Below are 23,202 nucleotides of genomic sequence, written 5' to 3' on the forward strand. Positions count from 1 at the left end.
TGAATCTTTTCGCCACTGCTGAAGAGTACGGAGAAAATCTACTCTTTTTTGAAGAAAGAGATGTTGATCCAGAGGTTCCCTTGACGACCTTTGAGGCTAATTTATAAGCCTTTTCTGCCTCCTCTATATTATCTGCGATGAGATTACCACGGAAGAAGAAATCCATCAAGGGTGATTTCTTTTTCAAAGAGTCAAAACACTTGCGGAGTAGATCGTCAAAGGCATGTTGGTGAGCTTAGGCATGGCTCTGGTAACCTGATCCCAGCAAAATAAGCGCAGAAGTAATATGTTTCATCACCATGGTAGCGTCGATTGTGTCAGGGCACAAGGGGTCTACAAGGGCATCAAAAAGATGTAACAAGGGAGGGCAGACTTGAGAACTGTGGAAGTGTCATGGCCGAGTGGTTAAGAGCACCGAATTCAAACTGGTGTTTCTGATCAGCAGAGTGTGGGTTCAAATCCAAAGCTGTGACACAGGAATGAGATTCTTTCGCCTTTTGGCGGAATTCCGACTTTCCGACTTTGAAAAACCGTCTTTTTTTTCCAGTTCTGACTTTTTAAAAATCTCTGACTTTGGCAAATTGAGTTCTGAACCTTTCACTTTCCAACATTAAAATCGACAATAAATTAAAAAATTCTAGATACTTGCTAGATTTAATTTGGTCACGATCAGGATCTGAAGTGCTCTCGTTCATTTCAGAATACACGTTGTCGTACAATCATTGAAAACACGATGCACAAACCACATGGTGCAGAGTATCTACACACAGTCGCCCACTACATATATAGTCCATGCAGTATGCACAGCATATTAAACAACACACACAGTTGTCCAAAGTCCATTCTGACCAACATTCCCTACGCTGTGATTGGCCGTTGATGGCTGTTGATAATTCCATATTCATGACCTTCTTGACTGGACTGCAATGCAGTACACATTCTCGAATTGAGTAAATCAACCTAAGGGACAGCGTCAAAAATATTTTTAGCGGCGAGCCGCGGCCCGCCAAACCTCGGCTCAGTGCGGCGCATAGAGTATCATGCATAACAATGGACCATGATCATTGTCTGCTGTGCAGATAAAAAAGCTTCTTTTCACCAATTGCCCCACAGAGGCGAGGGTCGTAGCAACCACAAACCAGTCTGTGTAAATGTTTCTATGTGGATTGCGGCCGGCTGCGGCCTTACGCAAACAGGCAGCGCTTGCAGTGTACTTCTATTCTATATCTGCTACCCACATGCCTTTTTTCTAACCCCAAAGAACTGACGTGGGCCAATTGGAAAATTAGACCTAGGAATTCCACAGCCAATGGAAACATTCGGTTTTACTCTTTGAAAGTTAGACGGTAAAGTCTGTGTCTGTTCGTACTTCATTTTAGATAAATTTATTTCATGTCAACATCAATACAAAGTCAACGAACAGACAGATCTGTGTACCTTTACTGTGCGGTACGGCAGGTACTGCACACGTCGTCGGGAAAACCTGCCGATCACTCATGATTCCCCGACACAACTGATGGATTGTTCTCTCCCTCCGACCACCATAAATTGTACAATGATGTGAAATAATTACCTGTTTTGCCGAAGCATTTTTTATTTAACTGTATTTGAATTTATGAATTGTTTGAAAGAAAATCTACCTGTAAATTATGTATCAAGCTCGAAGTTCCGTTATATTTTTTGGTTGATTCCTCCGACATCCACCTTTTGTGCATGATGTTTTTTCTTTGTGTTTCGCTGGTATTACACGTTGTCATTATTTTCAGTATCTAATTCACGCAAGTTGTTTCATCTGTGGGCAGGTGGGAACTCATAACTTCCACCCAGCTGCCCGCCGCAGCACAGATTTCTCCCCATAATAGATCAAAATAATGTCCACTGTGTCTTACAAGTCCCAAATAATAAATGCATTGACCTCGGACACAAAGTCTGATGATAAGGAGTCTGAGCGACCAATGTGTGAGCAGCGGCATACAAAGCCGAAATGTAATACATGTTCTCCGTATCAAGTTACAACTTGTATCTTTTTAATCTCGACGGCAGCTAGGGGCAGCACATAAAGGGAATTTTGTCACTGACTGTCTAGGGCTTGTTTGGGCATTCTTGTTTTTTTTCCTTTTAGTAGATGGTCTCATTTAATGGGGCAATCCTTTTGTGGGCCTTTGATTACTTTTATTACATAAATGTTTTTTTCCTATAAACTAGGTGTTTTGCACCAGTTCATACTGTTTTCTACTGCCTGTACCGCCCCTGTAGCCCTCACCCCCCCCCACCCGCAACAATGTCATATCATGTAAGAGATGTGGGCTACAATATGTGGGAGAGACTAGACCAAACTTAGTCTTCGCTTTGCGAATCATGTCTCTTCCATAAAGACTAAGAAACCGTACCCAGTCTCTATCCACTTCAACAGCCCCAATCATAGTGTCATTGATGTTGAACTTCTGGTGATTGAAGCTTGCAATGGTGATGACACACACCGCAAGAATAGAGAATCACACTGGATTCACCAACTCAAGACAGTCAAACCCTTTGGACTTAACATAAACACTGGTGTTAAATAACTTCTCATTACCCTCCACTTCACTTCTGCCTAAGAACTTATATGTTGTATATATTCTGTACATAAAGTATAAATTAACCTAGTTTAAAGTTGTTTTTATAAATTCATCAGTGTAACTATCTGATGTAAGTAACCCCCCCCCCTTTTTTTCCACAGGTCCCTCATACCTATTTTTAAAATCATCATACCTTTGATCTTGCTATTCTTATTAATTGACCATTGTTAGTTGCATCATGATGCAACTTGCTCTCTAATCCTACCCTTTCATGTCTCCCTGCATTGCATTCGAACAATACATTTACCACTTTTATGGTCCAGTAACCCTTCCTTTCATTCTAAACATCCTTTGTCCTCGCCACTTCACTCCTATTGGTTCATAGCCACCAATATTGTTTCTGAAATAGGAACTTTGATTGGCTGTTATTTTCCCGCTTCTTTCTGGATCCTTTCCTTAATCCCTTTCCCCCTCTCTTTTTCTATAAATGGATATGTATTTGTTTGTACTTGTTTTATGCCTCTGAAGAAGGTCCGGATTGGATCGAAAGCTAAGGCCATCTACCCTATTCATTATATATATATATATATAAATAAATAAAAATAGGTATACCCTGGCATGGCTATATTGCTATCTGCTGGGAAACAACTTAAATTATTAATAATGAAAACATCTGACTTGGAAGGAAAAACGCATTGACTACATTGCAATACTTTGAGTACCCACAAGTTACTTATAAATGAGTAACCACAAGTCATAGGCAGTGGATACTATTGCTAATTACTCAAAATAATAATAATTAGCATAAAACCTTACTTGGTAACGAGTAATGGGGAGAGGTTGGTAGTATACAAAATTGTGAGAAACTGCTCCCACGGAAATAACGTAGTTTTCTCAGGTTAGTTATTTTATGCATATGTTGAGATGCACCAAGTGAGAAGACTGGTCATTGACAAATACTAATAGTGTCAAGTGTATTTAAAAAAACTAACAGCAAACCAATCACCATAAAAAGTATTATTTTCGTTAAAAACCTCAACCTGTTCATAAATCCAATATAAACAAATTATAAATATGATTAATAAAAATAATAATAATATAACATGATGATACTACGAATTATAATATCAGATTTAAAAAGTACCGACAGCGCCTTTATATATCATGAATGAAATCTGATATTTTTTTAAACAAAGAAATGTCGTACAGTTGTAATAAATTAAAAGACACAACCAGCACTTCAACCTCTCCCTCCCTACCAACATTTTTTCTAATGCAAAATCAAGTTAAAAAAACATATAGGAATCGATTGCAAAAATTGCTATGAAAACTGCTGTAAACAAACAGGTCTACCTCACTCTACTTACCTGTAGAGCGAATACTACAATTGCATTGTTCCCTATGCCGGCAGGCAAAAAGCTAAGAGTTTTACACACAATAGCGCCCTCAAGAGTCCTATCCCCAACGCCCTGTGACATGCGCAACACGTCAGCGTCCTCTTTTTCTCTTAGCCGGCAAAGACAGCGGACGTGAGTACGTGATTGTCCGTATTGAGGTAGATTTCTTTGCCCCTTTTAGCTAATAAGAGTGTAGTTTAGCAGATATCCGATAGAAAATAAAACAGGATAGTCTGTAAGAGAATTTCTTGTAGAGTTGTTGTGAAATTCTAGAAGTGAGATTTAATTATGAGTTATAAGAAATCGGGGAGGACAGGGTTTGTCGTTGAAGGTGGGACCTACATCCCTCCGAGACAGCCCGGGTCCTCGGGGGGATTACCGCGGTGCCCAGGGATGGCCTTTTATACCGCCGCCCCGACCAGGCAGCCTGCGCTATCGGGCTCGGGGCACTGGCGGTCGCCAGAGAGATTGGCAACGGGGTACAGACCCCTTGGGGCCCCGTCGGAACGCTACGTTCCGAAGGGTCGCCCTCTACTTCAGGGTTTACCGGCTGCTCGGGTATTCCCGCCCCGCAGCCGACCTCCGACACTACAACGGAGTCTGCGCGGGGACGCCCCTCCAAAAAGGGCAAGAAAGCCCGCCCTCGTAGTCCCAGCTCGAGCGGCTCTACCTCCGATCGTCCCCAGCGTGACAAACGTCACAAGGGCGGGGACCCGATCTCGAGGGAGGAATTTTTGGAAGCTTTTCACACCCTCGCGGCCTCAATTACGGGTCGTCGCGAGGGTGGTGGACAAGGCCCGTCTGACTTGGCCACCGAACCGGTGCCCCACAGTCAGCACGGCCATGGGTGGCTTGCACCGGGCCAGCGGGGACTCCCCCACACGGCTAGCCGTGCGCCGGATTCCCCCCCCCGGGTTTGCCACAACCGCCCGCTAACCCATACGTTCAGGGGCGTGTGGCTACCACCCAATGGGGACCCCCTCAGGGGGGCCCGCCATGCATCAGCCTGCACCCGTCGGCGGCCTTTGAATCCGACCATGGGCGCCGTGATGATGCCGGTTCGGAATCCCGTTCTTCGATGACATCTCGTCCCTCCGACTCGGCCGATTCGGCCAATGAAGAGGACGAGTTGGTCAGCTCCATTCAACGGTTGTCAGTCTCCGAGACCGAGCTACGCTTGGTTCAGAGAGACATGATAAGAGTTATGAATCTCCCCTGTGAGCCGGAACCCACCTCCAACGAACGCCAATCGTTCAAGAAGAGGGCGGGCCCCGCAACGGGCGCGACTAAACCCTTCCCGGTGATGCCTCTGGATCGGGTGTGCAGTGACCGGATGGATGGGGTAATGGGAACGAAGAAATGGACCCCGTACTCCAAACGTACGGAGCCGTATTACCGTTTCCCTCCAGCGGATTTTCAGAAATATTTCGCCACTCCCGTTCTGCCGGACTCAGCCTCCGACAAGCTGATCGCGGACAGGGGATCATCATCATCTTCCATGCTCCCGTTTGCGGACAAGAGCCGCGGCAAATTGGAGGACGTCGCCCGAAAAATGGATTCTTCGGCACGCATGGGTATGCGCACAACATCCTTTCTCCTGCTCCTATCAGAATATCTGGAGCAGGGGTGCGACGAGGAAAACATGGTGCCGGCGGACATGATGATTGCGGCCCTTCATTGTTTGGACAACGGTCTTTGTTCCATCCTCGACCAGTTCACTAAGATAACGACCCTGGCGACGACGTCACGCCGCGCCAATGTGCTAGATGCACTTTTCCTGCCATCAGCCGGGGCGCGTAAACGCCTTGACGATCTACCACTCACCGGCGCCGACTTATTTTCTGGGCAGTTTCAGACGTCCATGGAGGCTGAAGCGAAGCGCCTCAAAGCCACGGACAAAATCAATCTGAAAAAGCCCAACGCCCCGCCTAAGGCCGTTGGTAACAAGGCGAAGAAACAACCTTCATTCGTCATCCCCCGTCGCCGCCAACAAAAGGCGGCCCATGGCAGTTTTCGTGGCCGCGCCGATAACACGGCGGGCGCACGTTACCCACAGACTCAACCTGGCCAACCACGCACCCAGTCGGGTCGTGGTTTCCAAGCGCCCGCCCCCCGATATACCGGGGCGTGGCGCAAGTGACTTGACAAACTCCGAGCGGCCTCCCACCGACGGACCCGTGTGGGGGCCGCCTCCGGAATTTTGACCTCCGACCGGTGGGTCCTCGAAACGATCGACCGCGGTTACGCGCTCGAGTTCTGGGACTCAGACGGGCTTCATGTCAACCTTCTTCTTGACTCCCAAGAAGGAGGCTGGCGTGTGGCGCCCGATTTTGAACTTAAAACCCCTCAACAAGTTCATCCGTCCGAAGCGTTTCCGTATGGAGACGCTCAGGACTATACTGAGTTCCATAGTGCCACCCGCATGGGCGGCGAGTCTCGACCTGAAGGAAGCATACTTACACGTCCCAGTCAGGCCGGAGCACCACAAATTCCTACGTTTCCTATACAACGATACCCTGTACGAATTTGTGGTGCTCCCATTCGGACTCTCCACCGCACCTCGGGTGTTCACCCGCATTGTAAAGACAATCGGGGCGGCACTGCGGAGGCGGGGCATCATGATATTTGTATATCTGGACGACTGGTTGGTCGTGGGCTGTTCTCAAGAGGAGACGAAGGCAGCGCTCCAATATACCGGGCGCCTGACCTCTGACCTCGGATTCATAATCAATACCGAGAAATCCCACCTTATCCCCTCGCAGGTTCCCACCTTTCTGGGTGCGTATCTCGACCTGCGCAGGGGATTGGCCCGCCCTTCGGAGGAACGCCTACTGAACCTTCGGCAGTGCATTTCTCTCTTCCTCCCAGCAGTGGTGGCCCCAGCGCTGGCCTGGCATAGACTGTTGGGCCTTATGGCCAGCATGGTGGATTTGGTGGACTTCTGCAGGTTGAGGATGAGGCCCATTCAACTTCACCTGCTCTCCTTTTACAGGCCCATCTTGACCGAATCCACCACCCGGTGCCGACCACGCCCTGGCTAGTCCCCCACCTTCGCTGGTGGCTAGCCGATGCGAACATCTCACAGGGCCGGGCCTTTCGTCCGCCCCCGCCGTCGGTGACCGTCACGACCGACGCGTCACTCCTCGGCTGGGGGGCAACCCTCCACCCGCGTCAAATCGCAGGCGTGTGGGGTTCCGAACACCGATCGGCCCACATCAACGTCCTGGAAATGTTGGTAGTCTCCAACGCACTACGGCATTTCCAGTCGGACGTGAGGGGCCGTGCGGTCCTGGTGAGATGCGACAACACCACAGTCGTGGCCTACATCAATCACCAGGGGGGCACCCGGTTGGGTCGCCTGTGTGCACTGGCCTGGGACCTCATCCACTGGTGCACACAGCGGGGAACAGCACTATCAGCAGTACACATTCCGGGCGTAGAGAACGTCACAGCCGACGCTCTCTCAAGGGGCTGGATTGCCCCCACGGAGTGGTCCCTTCTCCCACAGGTGGCTCGGTTGCTCTTCCACTTGATCGACCAGCCACACGTGGACCTGTTCGCCTCCCATGCGAACCACCAGTTGCCGATCTACTGCGCAAGGGGCCCAGACCCCCACGCATGGAAGATCGACGCTCTATCAGTAGAATGGGACGGCCTACTGGCTTATGCGTTCCCACCCATCTCGCTCGTCTCTCGGGTTCTGACCAAGATCGAGCAAGAGGATTGCCGGGTCCTTCTCATAGCCCCGTTCTGGCCCCGCCAACCGTGGTTCCCACGACTCATCAGGTTACTGGTCCACCGTCCGTTGATCCTACCAGGGCGAGCGGATCTCCTGTACCAGCCCAGTTCGGGGATGGTCCATTCGGCTCCGGGGGATCTTCACCTGACGTGCTGGGTGCTGTCACGCGATCCCTCCGCTCAGCAGGCCTTTCGCAACGGGCTGCAACAATCGCAGCCCAGTCACGACGGGCCTCCACCAGGAAGGTATACAACAGCCGACTACGCCATTTCTTTAAATGGTGTGGCCGGGAACCCCTCCATCCTACCAATACTTCTGTAGGGGAGGTGGGGGATTTCCTGGTGTATCTCCTAGATAGCGGCCTGACGACCGGTACGGTCAGAAATTACAGGTCAGCCGTCGCCGCGATCCACCCCGGATTCCCAGACGGTTCCTCCGTCTCAGACAACGGGGCCCTTAGCCAGTTGATCAAGGGAATGTTTGTCACCCGTCCCCCAGAACGCAAACTCGTCCCGTCTTGGGACCTGTTCGACGTTCTGTCAACCTTAGCAGGGCCTCCTTACCAGCCTATGGATTGCTCCACACTCCTACAGCTCTCAGTCAAGTTGGCGTTTCTCCTGGCCGTCGCTACTTTCGCGACGACGCAGTGAGCTGCACGCCCTGTCGGTAGAGACCGGACATATCCGATGGGAACCAGGCGGAGTCCGCCTGGTCCCCACGACCGGCTTTTTAACCAAGAACCAGTCAAGTTCCTTCACGCCCCCGGACATTTTTGTCCCGGACATCAAGTCCTTTTCATCAGAGGCGAAGGACAAACTGTGGTGCCCCGTCCGGGCACTTAAGTGGTACTTGAATCGTACGAAGTCGCTTCGTACGGACCATAAAAAGCTGTTCGTGACGACAACACCGCCCTTTCGGCCGGCGTCACAGTGCACCATCTCACGATGGATCGTGACTGCCATCCGCTCCGTGCCGGGCGGCTGGCCGGCGACCGAGAATACGATTTGGGCGCATGATGTTAGGGGGGCATCCGCCTCTTGGGCCTTCTTTAAAGGGGTTCCCTTAGCAGATATCACCAAGGCGGCCTGCTGGAAGTGTCCCAACACCTTCAGCGACCTCTACCTGAAGGATGTCCTCCAGACAGACGGCAGAGCCGGGAGAAAAGTGCTGAAGACGGCCAGTCAAGCTTCCCAGAAACGCTAACTGGTGAGTCCACTTTCCTCTCTTATACATGTAATAATTTATATATTACCTATGTGCATTGGACATTTAACGAGGTGTACCTATTATGTTTTTACACCATAATGGCGATACCCCCCTAAGGTCTTGCGCACGATTCACGGGCCCCCAGGGCCGCACGCGTCGTTCTCGCGGTTCCACGCGCTTGGACCGACCTGTTAACCCTGGTCCGGCCCTCTGTTGCGTAGCCCGTCTCTGGCCCCCTTGGCGCCCGCTTACCGGCGGGCAGGCTAGGGCCCTCCATTGGGGTTCTTAGGCACGCCCCGTGTCCTACGCCCCTGTAGACATACGATAGCCTGCGTATACCCACCGCCTACTCGGTGCGAGTCTATGCAATTGTAGTATTCGCTCTACAGGTAAGTAGAGTGAAGTAGACCCCCACCCCACAGTAGTGTGGGTGGGTCTACGAGCGAATACTTACCTGTAGAGCACCCTCCCTCCTACCCCAGGTCATACACTGCGCGGTCCTCTCGCAACCTTGTAGCTGATGACGACACTGCAGCATGTACCTGTCCAAAATCTGAGAATGGTCCTTCATCTGACCCACTTGGTATGGCAGACAAAGTAATACGTTTATCGGCATATTTGGTATTCTCCCAGTAGTGGTTGATACGGGGGAAATAGCGTTGTTGAAAACAGTTTTCTTCTTGGCAACGCGCTCATCAGTACTCAGTTGTCTTTGCTGGCAAGGTGGGAGTTCGCGAGGCAGATTGGCGGGGATTGACACTGACGTCAAAGCCCGTGTGCAAGGAGACCACAAACGCTCGACCGGGTTGAGGGCTGAGTGTCCAGGACAATAGCTGGTTACAAGTAGGGCATCCAGCTTGCACTGCTTGAAGAGGTGGCCATAGTACATCTCGTTAACCACACGATTAACGTTGAAGTCTGGGCCACCATCAGCAAGCAGTACAAGCAATGAATGCCCATCTTGCACCTGTTGTTCAACATCCAACGCGTTGATGATGTTGTTCATGTGTGATGAAATGTGGCAGGGATTTTGTGGGCTCCTGTTGACAATGGTGGCCTGACCTCTCACAGGGAGTCTGCAGAAAAGGGGAAACAAAGTTTGTATAGGGTTATTACAAGCAAAGACTAGACTCTCAAAATCCGGCAATACTTTGGTTTTACAATTATCAGTGCATTTTTTTAAATGTACACTGTAAAAAAAGGCCGTAAGTTACACGGACTGTCGAGTCCAAATATAGTGCTTAAATGCATGCATGCATGGTACATGTTTACAGAGATGCCAAGTCCAGAGGCCAGCTATGCGTGAGATTTTTGGGGATTTGGCGTCAATTAGGCCTTGGTACATGGATGCAGAGCGGAAGATCTTGTTGGGCAGCTGCGTCCATCTAGCAATCGTTCTCTCACCTGTCGGCAATAAAATAAATAAAAATGCAGGGTTACAAAAATACAACCATTTCTGTCCACATTCTTTACGAAAGCAGGAAGCGCGTGAGTTTTCAGTATTTAGTGTGACTGGAACAGGAAAACACAAGCTTCATGCTTCGTGTGACAAGGGTGTATTTGTTAAATTTTCTCTGGCAACTTCAGCGCCCAATTGAGCTTAAAATTTCATAGGTTGGTTATTGTATGCATCTGTTGGAATGACAGATACATCAAGTGAGAAGACTGGTCTTTGATAATTTTTATTACCAAAGGTGTCCAGTGCATTAAAGTTTCTATAAATCATAGTTTAATCATGGAGGTAAACATGGTTTAATTTTAATGTTTCAGTAAGAGCATGTAAAAGCGACCAGGATCCCGACTTTCAATTATTGCATTTGAATGTTAGTTTTTGTATAAACCTTACCTAGATTCGGTCTGTGTGTCTCCAAGTCTGGAACCGCCCGAAAAAGGTGAGCCTTGATTTGAGGAATCGTAGACCCACAAGTTCCTGTGTCTTCGATACGTCTTCGATACGCCTTCGATGGGCCTTGAAACCGTTGTTGTCCACGAAGTTTCGAGCTGAATCGACAACGGTTGGAAACATTTCCTTCACCGATGGGCGGCCTCGCTTTCTGTTGCTTGTTTTTTTGCTACAGATTTCCGTTTTTTGGGACTTTTCAGCAAACGGCTTATATCTACCTTTGGACGATTCTGGAAAAGGTGCTCAAAATTGTCAATTCTCTCAAGAGCCATGTTAACAGATGAAAGGTGGGAGAACGAATAAACGCTAATGCGGAAGCAGCAATGCATGGGGGCACTTTCAGGGGGTACTTGATTAGCAACGAAAACACTTAGCAACAGACTATTCACGCATTGCGATCATCCTGCTGTATTAAAGAAACCGCCACGGGCGGCAAATACCTTTGTGATTTGCTTTAAGCACTTTAAAAGCGTCCAATAGTATGTCAATCAAACTAACGCCATAATAAGCTTTGTCTACGTCTAATAAGGATATCTTTCCATTTAAACTCTGCATATTTTCGTAAGTCTTCACTTTGCTCGCAAGATTCTTCAATTTAACATCGTCGTCATGTCAAAAACTGTTTGTATCGAATGGCTCGCGTCCAAGTGGTTAGGTGTGCAGGAAGAGGTGCCAGTTGGTCATGTGAAAACCAAAGGACTGTTTGACATCGCACAGGAGATCAAGGTCTCTTACAAGTCCGGAAAAAGCGAGTATCACTTGGTTCTCCTCATCCAACTGTGGAGGACTTTGTTCCACCATCATCTCCGCCTGCTGCCCCAAGCCATCGACTACGCCTGCCTCAAGCCGCCCGACTCTGCCTGCCTCCAGCCATCCTATTCAGCCTGCCCCAAGCCATCGACTACGCCTGCCTCAAGCCGCCCGACTCTGCCTGCCCCCACCAGCCATCCTATTCAGCCTACTCCAAGACGTCCAACCCCGCCTGCCAGAGGGCGTTCAGCTCCGCCTGCCCCCACCCGTACAGCTCCGCCAATCAACTCCGCCTGCCTCCAGCCGCCCGACTCTGCCTGCCCCCACCAGCCATCCTACATCCGCCACCCGCCAAGCTCCGCCTGCCTCCATCAACCAGTCCTGTCAAACAGAACAAGTTGGCGAATGCTGTGGTAGTATAGCCCGTCAAAACAGAGATATGCTCTCAGTTTTGCTCGTGGAGGTTCAAATGCTACGGGAGCAGTTGGGGTTAAAGACGGCTGGGAAAGGAGTCCCAAACTTCGTCGAGGTCGATGGTGGAGCAGATGGGGACATCTTAATCAGACATACGGACATAGCCGTCTATGTGATATCTAAAACTGTATATTTAGACATTTTTGAGAGTAAAAAATTGTTGCCGCTAAAAAGAAATCCTACTTTTCAGGCCATAGCGGCCCAAGCAGACTTACAGTGGCCGGTTGCAACGGCACGGGACAGTTACACCAAAACACTGAAGGATGCATTGAACGGCAAGTGTCGAAAATTAGCTACGAAGCTAGGCCTTTAAGTATTACTATTTGTATTTATATATTTATATTTTTGCTTATTAAAAAAACCCAATTATAGACACAAAAAAATTGAGGTTTGAAGTATTTTGTTCAAAAAATCGGTTTGATGCGCGTGGGTTGTGTGTACGCGCGTGCGCGTTGTGTGTACGCGCGCGCGCGTTGTGTGTACGCGCGCGCGCGTTGTGTGATTGAGATGATTGACAGAGGAATGTGTGGATTCGGCAATAAGTAACTCCGGAAATATAAGTTTGTTCTTGTTGAAAGACACATGGAGAGCACTGCATTTGCTAGGTTGAGTTTCGTATCATTATCTCTATTCCACTCAGTGAGGTTGATCGATCTGCGTTTGAAGGGAAGACAGGTTGGTCGTGCAACGTCCTTCCAAAAGGGTAAGATTGTCATCGTTTTCCATCGTGCATCAAATTCTGGTAATATATCGTTCACGAGAACCAGGAAGAGGACAGGTCCAAGCTTTGTACCTTGCGGGACCCCACTTCCATTCACAGGATACGGGTGCACCGACCTTTACAGCTTGAGTACATTCTGTGACGAAGATGCACATAATGGGTATGATTGATGGATCAACAATAAGTTAAGTTAACTTTTTATGCCAATATTATGGTTAAATCGGTCAAATGCTTTTGCGAAATCAAACGCACAAAGTGTTGCACAGTGATCTGGTTTGTCGAGACCCCGAGGTATGGAGTTTAACAGGCTGATCATTTAGTGGGTTGTGGAGCTGCCTGCAACAATGCCGTTACTTTGCATGCAACAAAAAATTAAACAAACATTGAGCGCTAGAGAGTGTTTCGGTACAATGTGGGAGCAAATGCCCTCTATTGGTGAATTTACACGATAGCAGACCAAGCCAGTTACAAATGCTTTGAAATTGAAGACTCAACGTATCTGCGCATGCTGGGGAGAATCGGGTGTTTACCGAAAATTGCACTAATAACCATCGTTGGTGCGCGAGCTACATGTAGAACCATCCAAAATTGTCGTCGCTGGTAGGCATGCACATTCTGTCAACAGCATGGTGTTATATGGTCTCAGTTTGTACCTTTAAACCTATATCCAGCGTGTGTGTTTGCTGAGCCGAATCTTCCTTTCTTTACCTTACTGCCTGTGTGCTTTGATAATGGCACACTTGTTTCCTTTCAAGACGTGATCATGCTTGAGAAATTATGCGGTATAAAAGGTACTGCATGCCATAGCTGCACCCTCTTTCGATTCTGGGAATCTCGGGACGGGATGCTGACCGGTGCAAACTTCGGGGATGTGGTGTTCACTACTTCTACTGCGGGGTCTGACAGCGCTACTGACTGGATGGGAATTCTTTGGGCGTAGTACTGAGGGTCTTGGACTACGGTAACTGTGATGTTCTACCGTACTACCGAAGGCTACCTACCGGTGGTGAGCGCCGGACTCCCCTCTCCGTTTCCGAGCACTCCTAAGTCGTTTGAGCACTAAAAATGATACTTCTTTAAATACTCTGGTTTCATTGATATTCGGCCGAATTCTAACTTTATTATACTGATTCTGTTCATTTACGAACTACATGTATGCCTTGATTTATGTGTATGCTATACCTAACTTCATTTTGTCATCACCCTTTGTAAACTTTGATTTTGTAAATAAATTACTTAATTAATTGTTATCTTACACAGAATGTTTCAACTCTTGCCTTTGTCAGTTGCTGGTTTTCCCTTTCTTTAATTTCTTTGGTAATTCCATTGTTTTATTAGTCTGCCGTGCATACCAGCTTATGGGGTTTAACCTTGTGAGTTGGTCGTACGTAACAATGGTCAAAGTGGAGCAGTTGGACATTTTGGCATGTTTACCAAAAACTACATAAAATGTAGCACTTTTGGGGTAAAAACACAAATTTCAACCTATTTGACCCAGTGTTTACTGATTTATGGTGGTTTAAAAATTTGTGGCTGCGTGCATTTTTGACTGAAATCAACGAGAAAGAGCGCACTGTAGAGGGAAAATCGGTTATTGGATGGAGTAACAATTGGTGCTTTTATTTTTATTTTGCTGATAAATTATTTATGTTGAGAAACACTTTCTACATTTAGTTTTTTTGTATTCATCACATGTTTATGTATACTACTTTGAGGTCTTATACATGTGCTCTGATTGTATGTTGAAGGAATTGCTAAGTTCAGTTTACCTAAATCGGCACCAGAAGATCAAAAGAATGACACGGATGTTGCAGCTTCCATTAAACTTCTCCAAGGCAATGATGCTTCTCTCAAGGCTCTCAATCTCAACAACATTCTAGTAAGTACATACAAGAAGTTGTTTTCAGTCCATCTTACTCGAAATTACCACTCACAATGTTTTTACCTGTAATGGTAATCAGGTTCTCCTATTATTTCTTTTACCATTAAGGTTTTCAATGGAAGTTCATAAAACTAAAGTTCATCGAGGGCATACAATAGATTTATGTTTTGGCTGTCTAGGCTTCCAAGTCACGTTTGTTTCCATGTTCAGTTTTAACTTTCAGTTGTCAAATGACATTTTAATGGGACTATAACTTTTCAGGCATAGTTGGGAAAACCTCCTCTTATTGTCTAATTTTTGTTAAAGGAATGTTACAGGAAAAAAATTATGAAGATCACAGACTAACATAAAACTTACACGGTCTAATGATGATGATAGTAGAAAACATCCCATGAAATATTATTGTCTTAAATGTCATATTTTTTGTTTGGAGTTTATCGCTGAGTGAGCGTTTTATTTATTCTTCTTTCTGCATCGATGTCATGCAAAAATGTGAAATCGGTTTTTCACCATTTTCCCAGATGGCCGATCTATCTCTAACTTCTACAGGTTTGTCATTTTATATATCTGGTGGATTACATAAAGTGCTTTCACTGCTAGCAACTGTTTTGTCTGCAAAACAAATTCTGTAATGTTCCTTTAAGTGTCTGAATATCTGATGGAGCATATCTTGTGGCTCAGCAAGGAAAGACTCTTTTTGTTCCCTTTTTTTTTTAAATGTGCTTATTTGATTGACCACAAATTGTCAAAAGTTAAAAGTATTTTTTTTGTCTTTTGTACTATTTTGAAAAACTTTGATTTATTCACATACATTTTGTTATAATTTCTGTTCTTTTCCAATAGAATATGTCCCTTGAGCAACTGAAGAACATATGTGGAACTCTGGAAGTGAACACACAGCTAAGGGAATTATTAATGGCAAACACACGCCTTAACGATCAAGTTGCAAAGGTAAGTTTGTATTGACTTTACAACAATATAGCAAGGTTTCAGTTGTTGTCAGAGAATGATAACCACGTTGGGTCAGTATTATGAAATATTTTCTGCTCCCACCCGCATTATTATTTTCCAGAACCTTTGACAGGATCTGGATTAAACATTTCCCTTTGAAAATGTTGTTGCACCAAGAAACCTTTTTCTTTGACACAGAAAATACATCGAAGGTTTTACTAACTAGCACTGGGGGGATCCAAAAACAATAGGCGTCTAGGGGATCCCATGACCAATCCACAAACCAAGTTTGGAGGTTATACGCCAAGTCCTTTTTGAGATAACGCTCAGACAACATTTCTTTTGTTTTAGCCATAACGAGCTTAATATTTATCTGAGGGGATCCAAAAGCAATAGGCGTCTAGGGGATCCCATGACCAATCCACAGATCAAGTTTTGAGGTAATACGCTAAGTCCTTCTTGATATATTACTTGGACAAGGATGATGTGCACACACACACATACGCACACACACAAGTGTGTAAACACCTGCAATCGGGACCCTCCTTTGTTCAACCCTTTTTGATAGCAACCGGGGACCACAATGATTTCCTTTATGATAGCAACCGTGGACCTATTGTCCCTTTTGTTATAGGTCCCCGGTTTGAATGTGGATACCTACCCACACACACACACACACACACTTTTTTCTGTGGCGCTGGTGCCGTGGGAGAACTCCAAACATCTATTTTATGTTAGCCAATCGAATGCCGAAGTTCCATCGAAAGACGTCATTGGTTATTACGTGTTCAGGGCCATAATTTCTGACTGTCTGTGTGATGTGTGATGCCGTCTTCACCGCAGCCAAATAAAACGGCAGATTTCTGTCCAAGTATAGATTGGGTTAAACCTTTTGCGGACAAGAGTATGACCGTTTGATGTTTAACCCCACATCTTTCTCAAATAATTGTGCAAAATGCAATGATCTATGCAACCTTCAGCACATTGCCCCAATTGTGTGCTTTCAGATAGGAATACAAGTCTTCTAGCTAGAAGTCTTTTATTATTTTAGTGAGAAATTACCTCTATTTCAAAATCTATGCTACTTCCAAGGGAGCCGTTTCAAACAATGTTTTATACTATCAACATCTCTCCAATACTCGCTATCAAGTCAGTTTTTAAGTTAATATTTGTTTTGAGTAAATACCAAACGTGTACCTTCCTTTAAACGGCCGGTAAAGAACTGGTTGCTTCCCTTTTATTCCCTTATTTATTATTCAATTCTTATTCATAACATATAATAGGTGCTAGGAGAAGCTTTGAAAAAGAACAAGACATTGACATCCTTGAATGTAGAATCCAACTTCATCACGCAGGTTGGTGTAAATGCTATCATGCAGGCCATGAGGAATAATACTACTTTGACTGAGCTTAGGATAGCTAATCAGGTAAGAGCCCAGTGGAAATGTGCAATCTTTGTTTCATGATGGAGACTATTTTAGTTTAGCTGAAAAAGTTTTTTTTTTAACTGTTCCGATAGTTTAGTCGGAACAGCTAATGTAATTGTCCAGATTTTTTATATTTTTTATTAGCTGTTCCGAGAAAACAGCTATTGTAATCGCCAGGACTTTTGTATTTTTTTAAAAACCGTTTTTAGAAGAACAGCTATTGTTATTGTCAAAATGTTTATTATGCCTCGCAGGTGTAGCAAGCCGAACTCAACAAAACACCACACAAAGAAAACATGAGCCTGACAAAAGAGATCATAACATTGATAGAAAAACAAACCAAATGTTGTCCATCTGGCACAACACTACTGTAATAGAGAGGTTTTGCAAGTCTACGGATACACATACAGATACCAATACGTCGACACTTTGTGTGTTCATGTAACTGTCGTATTTTGCACACACGTTGTGCCCTGTTCACACAGCACTACCACCTTGCGAAGATCACCACAATCTCAAAAAATTATCAAGTCGGGTATGATCGCCATCAAACTCCAGCAACTTGGCAAATTGAAGACTCCGCCCAACTTTACTGCTTCTACAGTATACAGCCCTCATGTTGCCATCGAGGCACAGAGGGACCAAGACGACCGAGATGGGCAACGTGCACTCATACTCGCAACACGCGGGGAGTAATTACCAAACGTGTACCTTCCCTTTAAGGGGAAGACGTCAGTTCAAACTGAATGTTTTCACATATTGCTGTGGGACATTTGGAGATGGCTCAAATTTTATTTCAACAGTAAGAATGTCCGTACTGCGGCTTTAATAAGATGCCACTGAATGAGGGTCAGCTCATTCAGCTTTATTGTAAACGGGCTCTTTTGTTATTGACTAACGCTGGCTTCGTGGTAATGGGAGTTTTGGAAATCGCTGTGTCCTGACTGGACTAGCTACGATCCGGTCTAGCTTTTAACATTTTCGAGAAGAATATGAAATAATCTATCCATATAAACTCATCAGGGACTGTTGCTGACATTCATAACGAGAAAATTTGCCGTGTTTTTGTGACTTTATTCCTTTCTTTGTGAATCAACTTGTTACATACAATTTTCCCCTTTTTGAAATTTGAGTTGCACCGATTTTTTCATACATAATGACAGATATGGTCTTTTTTTTCAATTTACTGGTACATTATTTTGGTTGAGACTTATCAGAAAGGCCGAAAAATTACCGAATTCCAGAAGCCCTTTTGACTAATTATATATTCACAAAGAGGTCACGCACGAAAAACGTTGCATATTTTTAACATAAATGAAAGGAAATTTGGTGACCTGCGGGTAGACTGCTTCTAAAAATACTATAGAGCTGTATAATCATGTTTTAATGTTTTAAAGGTGAGTGTGAATGGATTATTGATATAGGCTACATTGCTATTTTTGTATGAAAAAAATCCACAAATTTCATCGGCGTACTCCAACCCAGAAAAACTCAGTTTCGGTGACCCAGGAACCATTCGTACTATGTGTGTGACGTCACACCACATACTGAAGCTCTGTACACAGTGTATTGGGTCGATTGTGTGCATGCATTTTTACTATGTACATTGAATGCGGAATAACATCGGACACTATAGGCTGCATTTTTTACTACAAAAGAAAAAAACAACGAAAATGTCCGATTGCAGTGAATATTGGGAAGACCACAGTATAGATGAGGAAGAGGCATTTCAGGGAGGCACTTCAGAGGATAGTGAGGGCTCTAGCAATGAGGGGAGCTCACCAGACGAGAGAGAAGCCGAAGACATGTTAGGGAGAGAGAGTATGTGGCGTTTACCATTGATGAGCCATACCGTTTCGAGCCATTTGCGGTGCCTGCACTTAACCAGTCCGGGGACGGTGATCGTCAGGCCGAAGACGATGAGCCAAACCCTGATGATCGACGGCTAAAGAAAGACTGGTAAGCCCACAAAATGATTCATGAATTATACTGAATGATGCTTTGTTTGATCAATTTATTGGTGCTGCCAAAAATAGTTGTAGGCTATCCTCGACTAAAACATGAATGAACATGATGGACAATTTTTTACCTCCATTCACGTTATAATACATGTATGTGAACAACACATGCACTTAGTCAGTAGAAATGTGGGGGGGGGGGGGTTAATTTATGTCTTGCGTTTTATAACTTATTGGCAAAAATCATACAATATCAATTTCAACTGATATTGTAGATAAAACTATGTTGATGTTTTTTCCACAAAGTAACTGTGGTGGTCGACACATGTGCATCTCCACAAAAATCTCACAGCATTCATTACATGTACATGTACATGTACATGTAACTGTTACTTTGGATTATGGTTGCCTTCAGGCATGCTGGGTGCAGTTTTAAAGATATTCAGGTTCACACAAACAATATCGACACTTCACTATGCAAACCACAAATCTTATGTTAATAATTTTGTATGAAGTCTTTTGTTTTGTTTTACAGAAAATTTGCCGTGTTGAATATCGGCAAGTGGTGGGCTTGCGACTATCTTGGCTGTACAACCGCTGCAACTGCCATCATGTTTGATGGCAGCAATACAAAGGACATTTCCAAACCCTGATGTACAGTACAGTGGAAGGATTTTCATTTCCACCAACGGATTAGGCAGCTTTGCTTTGGTTTATTGTCTTAATTCGTAACAATTTTCCTAGTTATAATGTTCCGGAGGGAGTCACAAACAATTTTATAAGCCACAATAATTGATTAATTTAGCACTTATGTGAAATAAACTTGTCCCATGTTGCCAACAATACACTATGATTAACATGGTAACAACATTCAAACTGGGTGAGCCGAAATATGACCCCCCCCCAAAAAAAAGAGAAAAAAAAAAGAAAATACACTTCCATACTAATGATAACACAAAATACGTATGTATTTGCACACAACAATAGAGTTATTTATACATTTTTGAGGTTAAAATATCAAAATTAAACTAGAAATAGTGATTGTAAACAATCACACAGCTGTTCCTGTAAATAATTTAGTTACCAAAGACATGTAAGAAAAGAAAATATATCGTGTACTTCTTGAGATAGGGTCCAAGTTCCGGTTGAGCTGGAAGTAGAGGTCAACTTGAGGTCACAGTTTTTCAAAAAATCTTCAATTCCCAAGGAGTATATAACTACAAACAGTTTAAAATCAGCCTTGTAGTTCGTGAGATATGATGCTGCAAAGATTTCCTATTAAATATGCAAATGAGGGTCATGTGGTTAATTAATAAGATTTTTAATATTTGTATAGTTGACCCCTTGCACGCGCATCACACGCGGCGACTGATGCCACGCACACCATATGATTTCTAGCGAAATTGCTTAGCGGCATCCCGCTAGTGTTTATTATACATTGTAAGTTGTCAATAGAGGGCGGTATATAAGATGAGTGGTATTACTATATCAACATCTCCTTTTTACTATTCAAATGTTCAGTTGAAATGTTTATCTCCAAAGTTCAGTTAAAAAGTTGAATAAATGTAAAAAACTAATATTTGACTCGGGATTGTTTGATTTGTTGGTTTCTTGAGTTCATTACAGTATTTTTAGAGTCCATTGTCATGTGAGAAACTACTTGAGAATAAAATCCTTGTATTTGGTCGGTGGTTTGATGTTTGAACTAACTCTTAACCACCAAACTCTGCGCTTACGATCACCATTTTCCGCTTACTGTGCAAGCGCATATGGAATATAATGTGCGAGCTTGGAAGCACACCAACAAAAGAAATCCCAGTTTATATTTGTTGACGTAAGCGCAGAATTCACTGCTTCTGCTTAGCATGGAATCTTAGCTTCCAGAGAGCAGAGCATGACATTGGGCCCATTCGCACAGGACTTTTCATGATGCAAGTTCCCATATGATAGGCCTGGGTGACTTTGACCATTACCTACTTGACTAGTCGCACCTCAAACCCAACTGAACTACAACACTTGTCGAGATAAATTACGGATTCTCAAGATTTGTGCTGCAATGTGCTGCAAGCGACACATAAATTATGTTGTGATTAGTAGTAAGCAACACAACTGGTTCACAAAACAGGTAGTCGGGACTATTTTTGTAGTCAACGTGTAGGCATGATTTTTACGGAGTGGAGAAAAACAGAAGTCGCGACTCTAATAACAATTTGTAGTCCTCTCAATAACAGGCATGCAACTCTTCCGCGTTTCCGCGGAATTCCGTGTTTTTAAAAAACTGATTAGCGTTTAAAAAAAAACATTCCGCGGTTAGCGCGATCTTAAGACAAATTACAACAATGCATCGTAACGCATGGTCTGGCCTCTGCCGCGGCACGCAATCCATTCTACTGCATGGCCAATCTAAAGCTCACCAGCAAGCAATGCAAACGTTTACACACTGCGTGCGGTCATTAATAGCCGTGTGTACGGTCAACAAATCTGGAACAGTGGAACCAAGTTATATTATACAGCCTTGACATGAGTCTAAGGTCGTTTCTTCGTCTGGCATTTACTTTGCTACACCTACCATACAAACACACGTAAAATACACACAGACACAGCGCCGCACACAAAAACGTATTGCAATGATGTTGCACTATGCGCTGTGCTCAAACAGGGTGCTTAAGCAAGGCTTTAAGGCTTTAAGTAAGGACCCTTATTGTTTGCTTACAGCTTTAAGCAAAAAACCTTGCTCAAGCAAAAAAACAGAAATGAAAAATTTGCTAGGTGCGCCCGTTAACCACAAAGGCAGCTCTATGAAATCGGACCCTGTGCTTAAACAGTGTGCTTAAGCAGAAAACTGGGGCTTAAGGACCCTTTTTGCTTGCTCATGCTTGCCACTTTAAGCAAAAAACCTTGCTTAACCAAGCAGCTCCATGAAATTGGGCCCAGGTATTTAGTTCAACTAAATGTCACTAATGTAAAAATATATAGCCTGTCAGTTTTCCACCAAGTTTTCCCAAAGTTCAGTGTTTCTATAATGTTGGAATTCATGGTAATAAGTTGGTTTAAAAAAACCTTTTCAGAGCAGCAAAAAAAGTTCATTACAGTGACAACATGTTAAAACAAAGTTGTTAGTTGAACTCAATACCGGATGAGCAAACTGTGTTGATTAAAAAATAACTCATCGTGAAATCATAAGTGACATTCAGTGAGTTTTCCCCAAAGAGGATGAATATCATCATTGTGTTTTTTATAATATTGAAATTTATGACTTTAAAGCAATCGCACAACATCGGTAAACAGTAGGGGCCGTATTTTTGAAAGCCGTTTAACCCATTAGATGCGTATAAATTAGTAGTCACTATATATGCCTTGTGTCTAACTTCAATCAGGTACTACAAAGCTTGCTTTTAGTTAGCCGCGTTTAAATGACCATTAGAGTTAAACATGTGTTTATAACAAACAATAGCAATTCTTAAACATAGTACGGGGGTTGTTTAGCGAGTATCCTGAGCCATTTAGAAGCCAGGTATGTACACAGAAAGGTAGAAAGGTGGACAGGATGGATGGGCTCCAAAGGAGGCCGACGAACAAGAAAATCGTCATGGTCGCCACCACCAGCGTCCACCAAGAGTTTTTAGGGACAAGGTGAATCCCTTAGAAGAGTATGAAGAAGAACACTAGTTGTTAATGGCTTTTCCTGATGGTTTAAACAAAAAAACAAACAAGCCAACAAACAAACAACTTTGGAGTTTAATCAGGAATTAAATTGACGATCTTGGCCAGCTGGGTATTTTTTATGTCTATTTTTATTTTATTTTTTTCCTTATGGTAACAAATGATTTTCGATTTGCAGTTATTTCCTTGACCCACCCATCCACAATTTCGAACAAAAATCTAATTTTGTTAACACTGACTATTTGTAGTCCTTTGCAGATGGTATTTTACGGTCAGGAAACGAGATGGACATTTCTGAAGTGATAGCTTTTCGGGCATCACCTTTTTTCTGGTTGGCTTTTGTCACATCGTTTGTCACCAATAATGGAAATGAAGTCCCTCATGGTCTCAACGAGAGCCATCCTTTCGTCAGCAGTGAAATTGTCACTGCGTTGCTTTTAATCAGCCATGGCTGTAGAGTATCGAAGTAACGACCTGCTGAAGATTTCTCTATACTGATGCCTATCATATGTTCATGTTGTTGCGCAATCCTCTATCTACATTACAATGTATTTAACAATAGGTAAATAAGTT

General features: G+C 44.4%; 1 protein-coding gene across 1 annotated transcript in view; it reads left to right on the forward strand.

Moving 5' to 3' along the window:
• The window catches only part of LOC117287727 (tropomodulin-2-like), a 115,070-nt gene that overhangs the window by 77,241 nt on the left and 14,627 nt on the right, over positions 1–23,202 (forward strand). Inside the window, exons 6-8 of the mRNA XM_033768229.1 lie at positions 14,497–14,627; positions 15,474–15,581; positions 16,865–17,008. Coding sequence (XP_033624120.1) covers positions 14,497–14,627; positions 15,474–15,581; positions 16,865–17,008 — 383 coding nt within the window. The remainder of the gene's footprint in view (positions 1–14,496; positions 14,628–15,473; positions 15,582–16,864; positions 17,009–23,202) is intronic.

This window comes from Asterias rubens, chromosome 3, assembly GCF_902459465.1.
Source record: "Asterias rubens chromosome 3, eAstRub1.3, whole genome shotgun sequence".
Classification (NCBI taxonomy): domain Eukaryota; kingdom Metazoa; phylum Echinodermata; class Asteroidea; order Forcipulatida; family Asteriidae; genus Asterias; species Asterias rubens.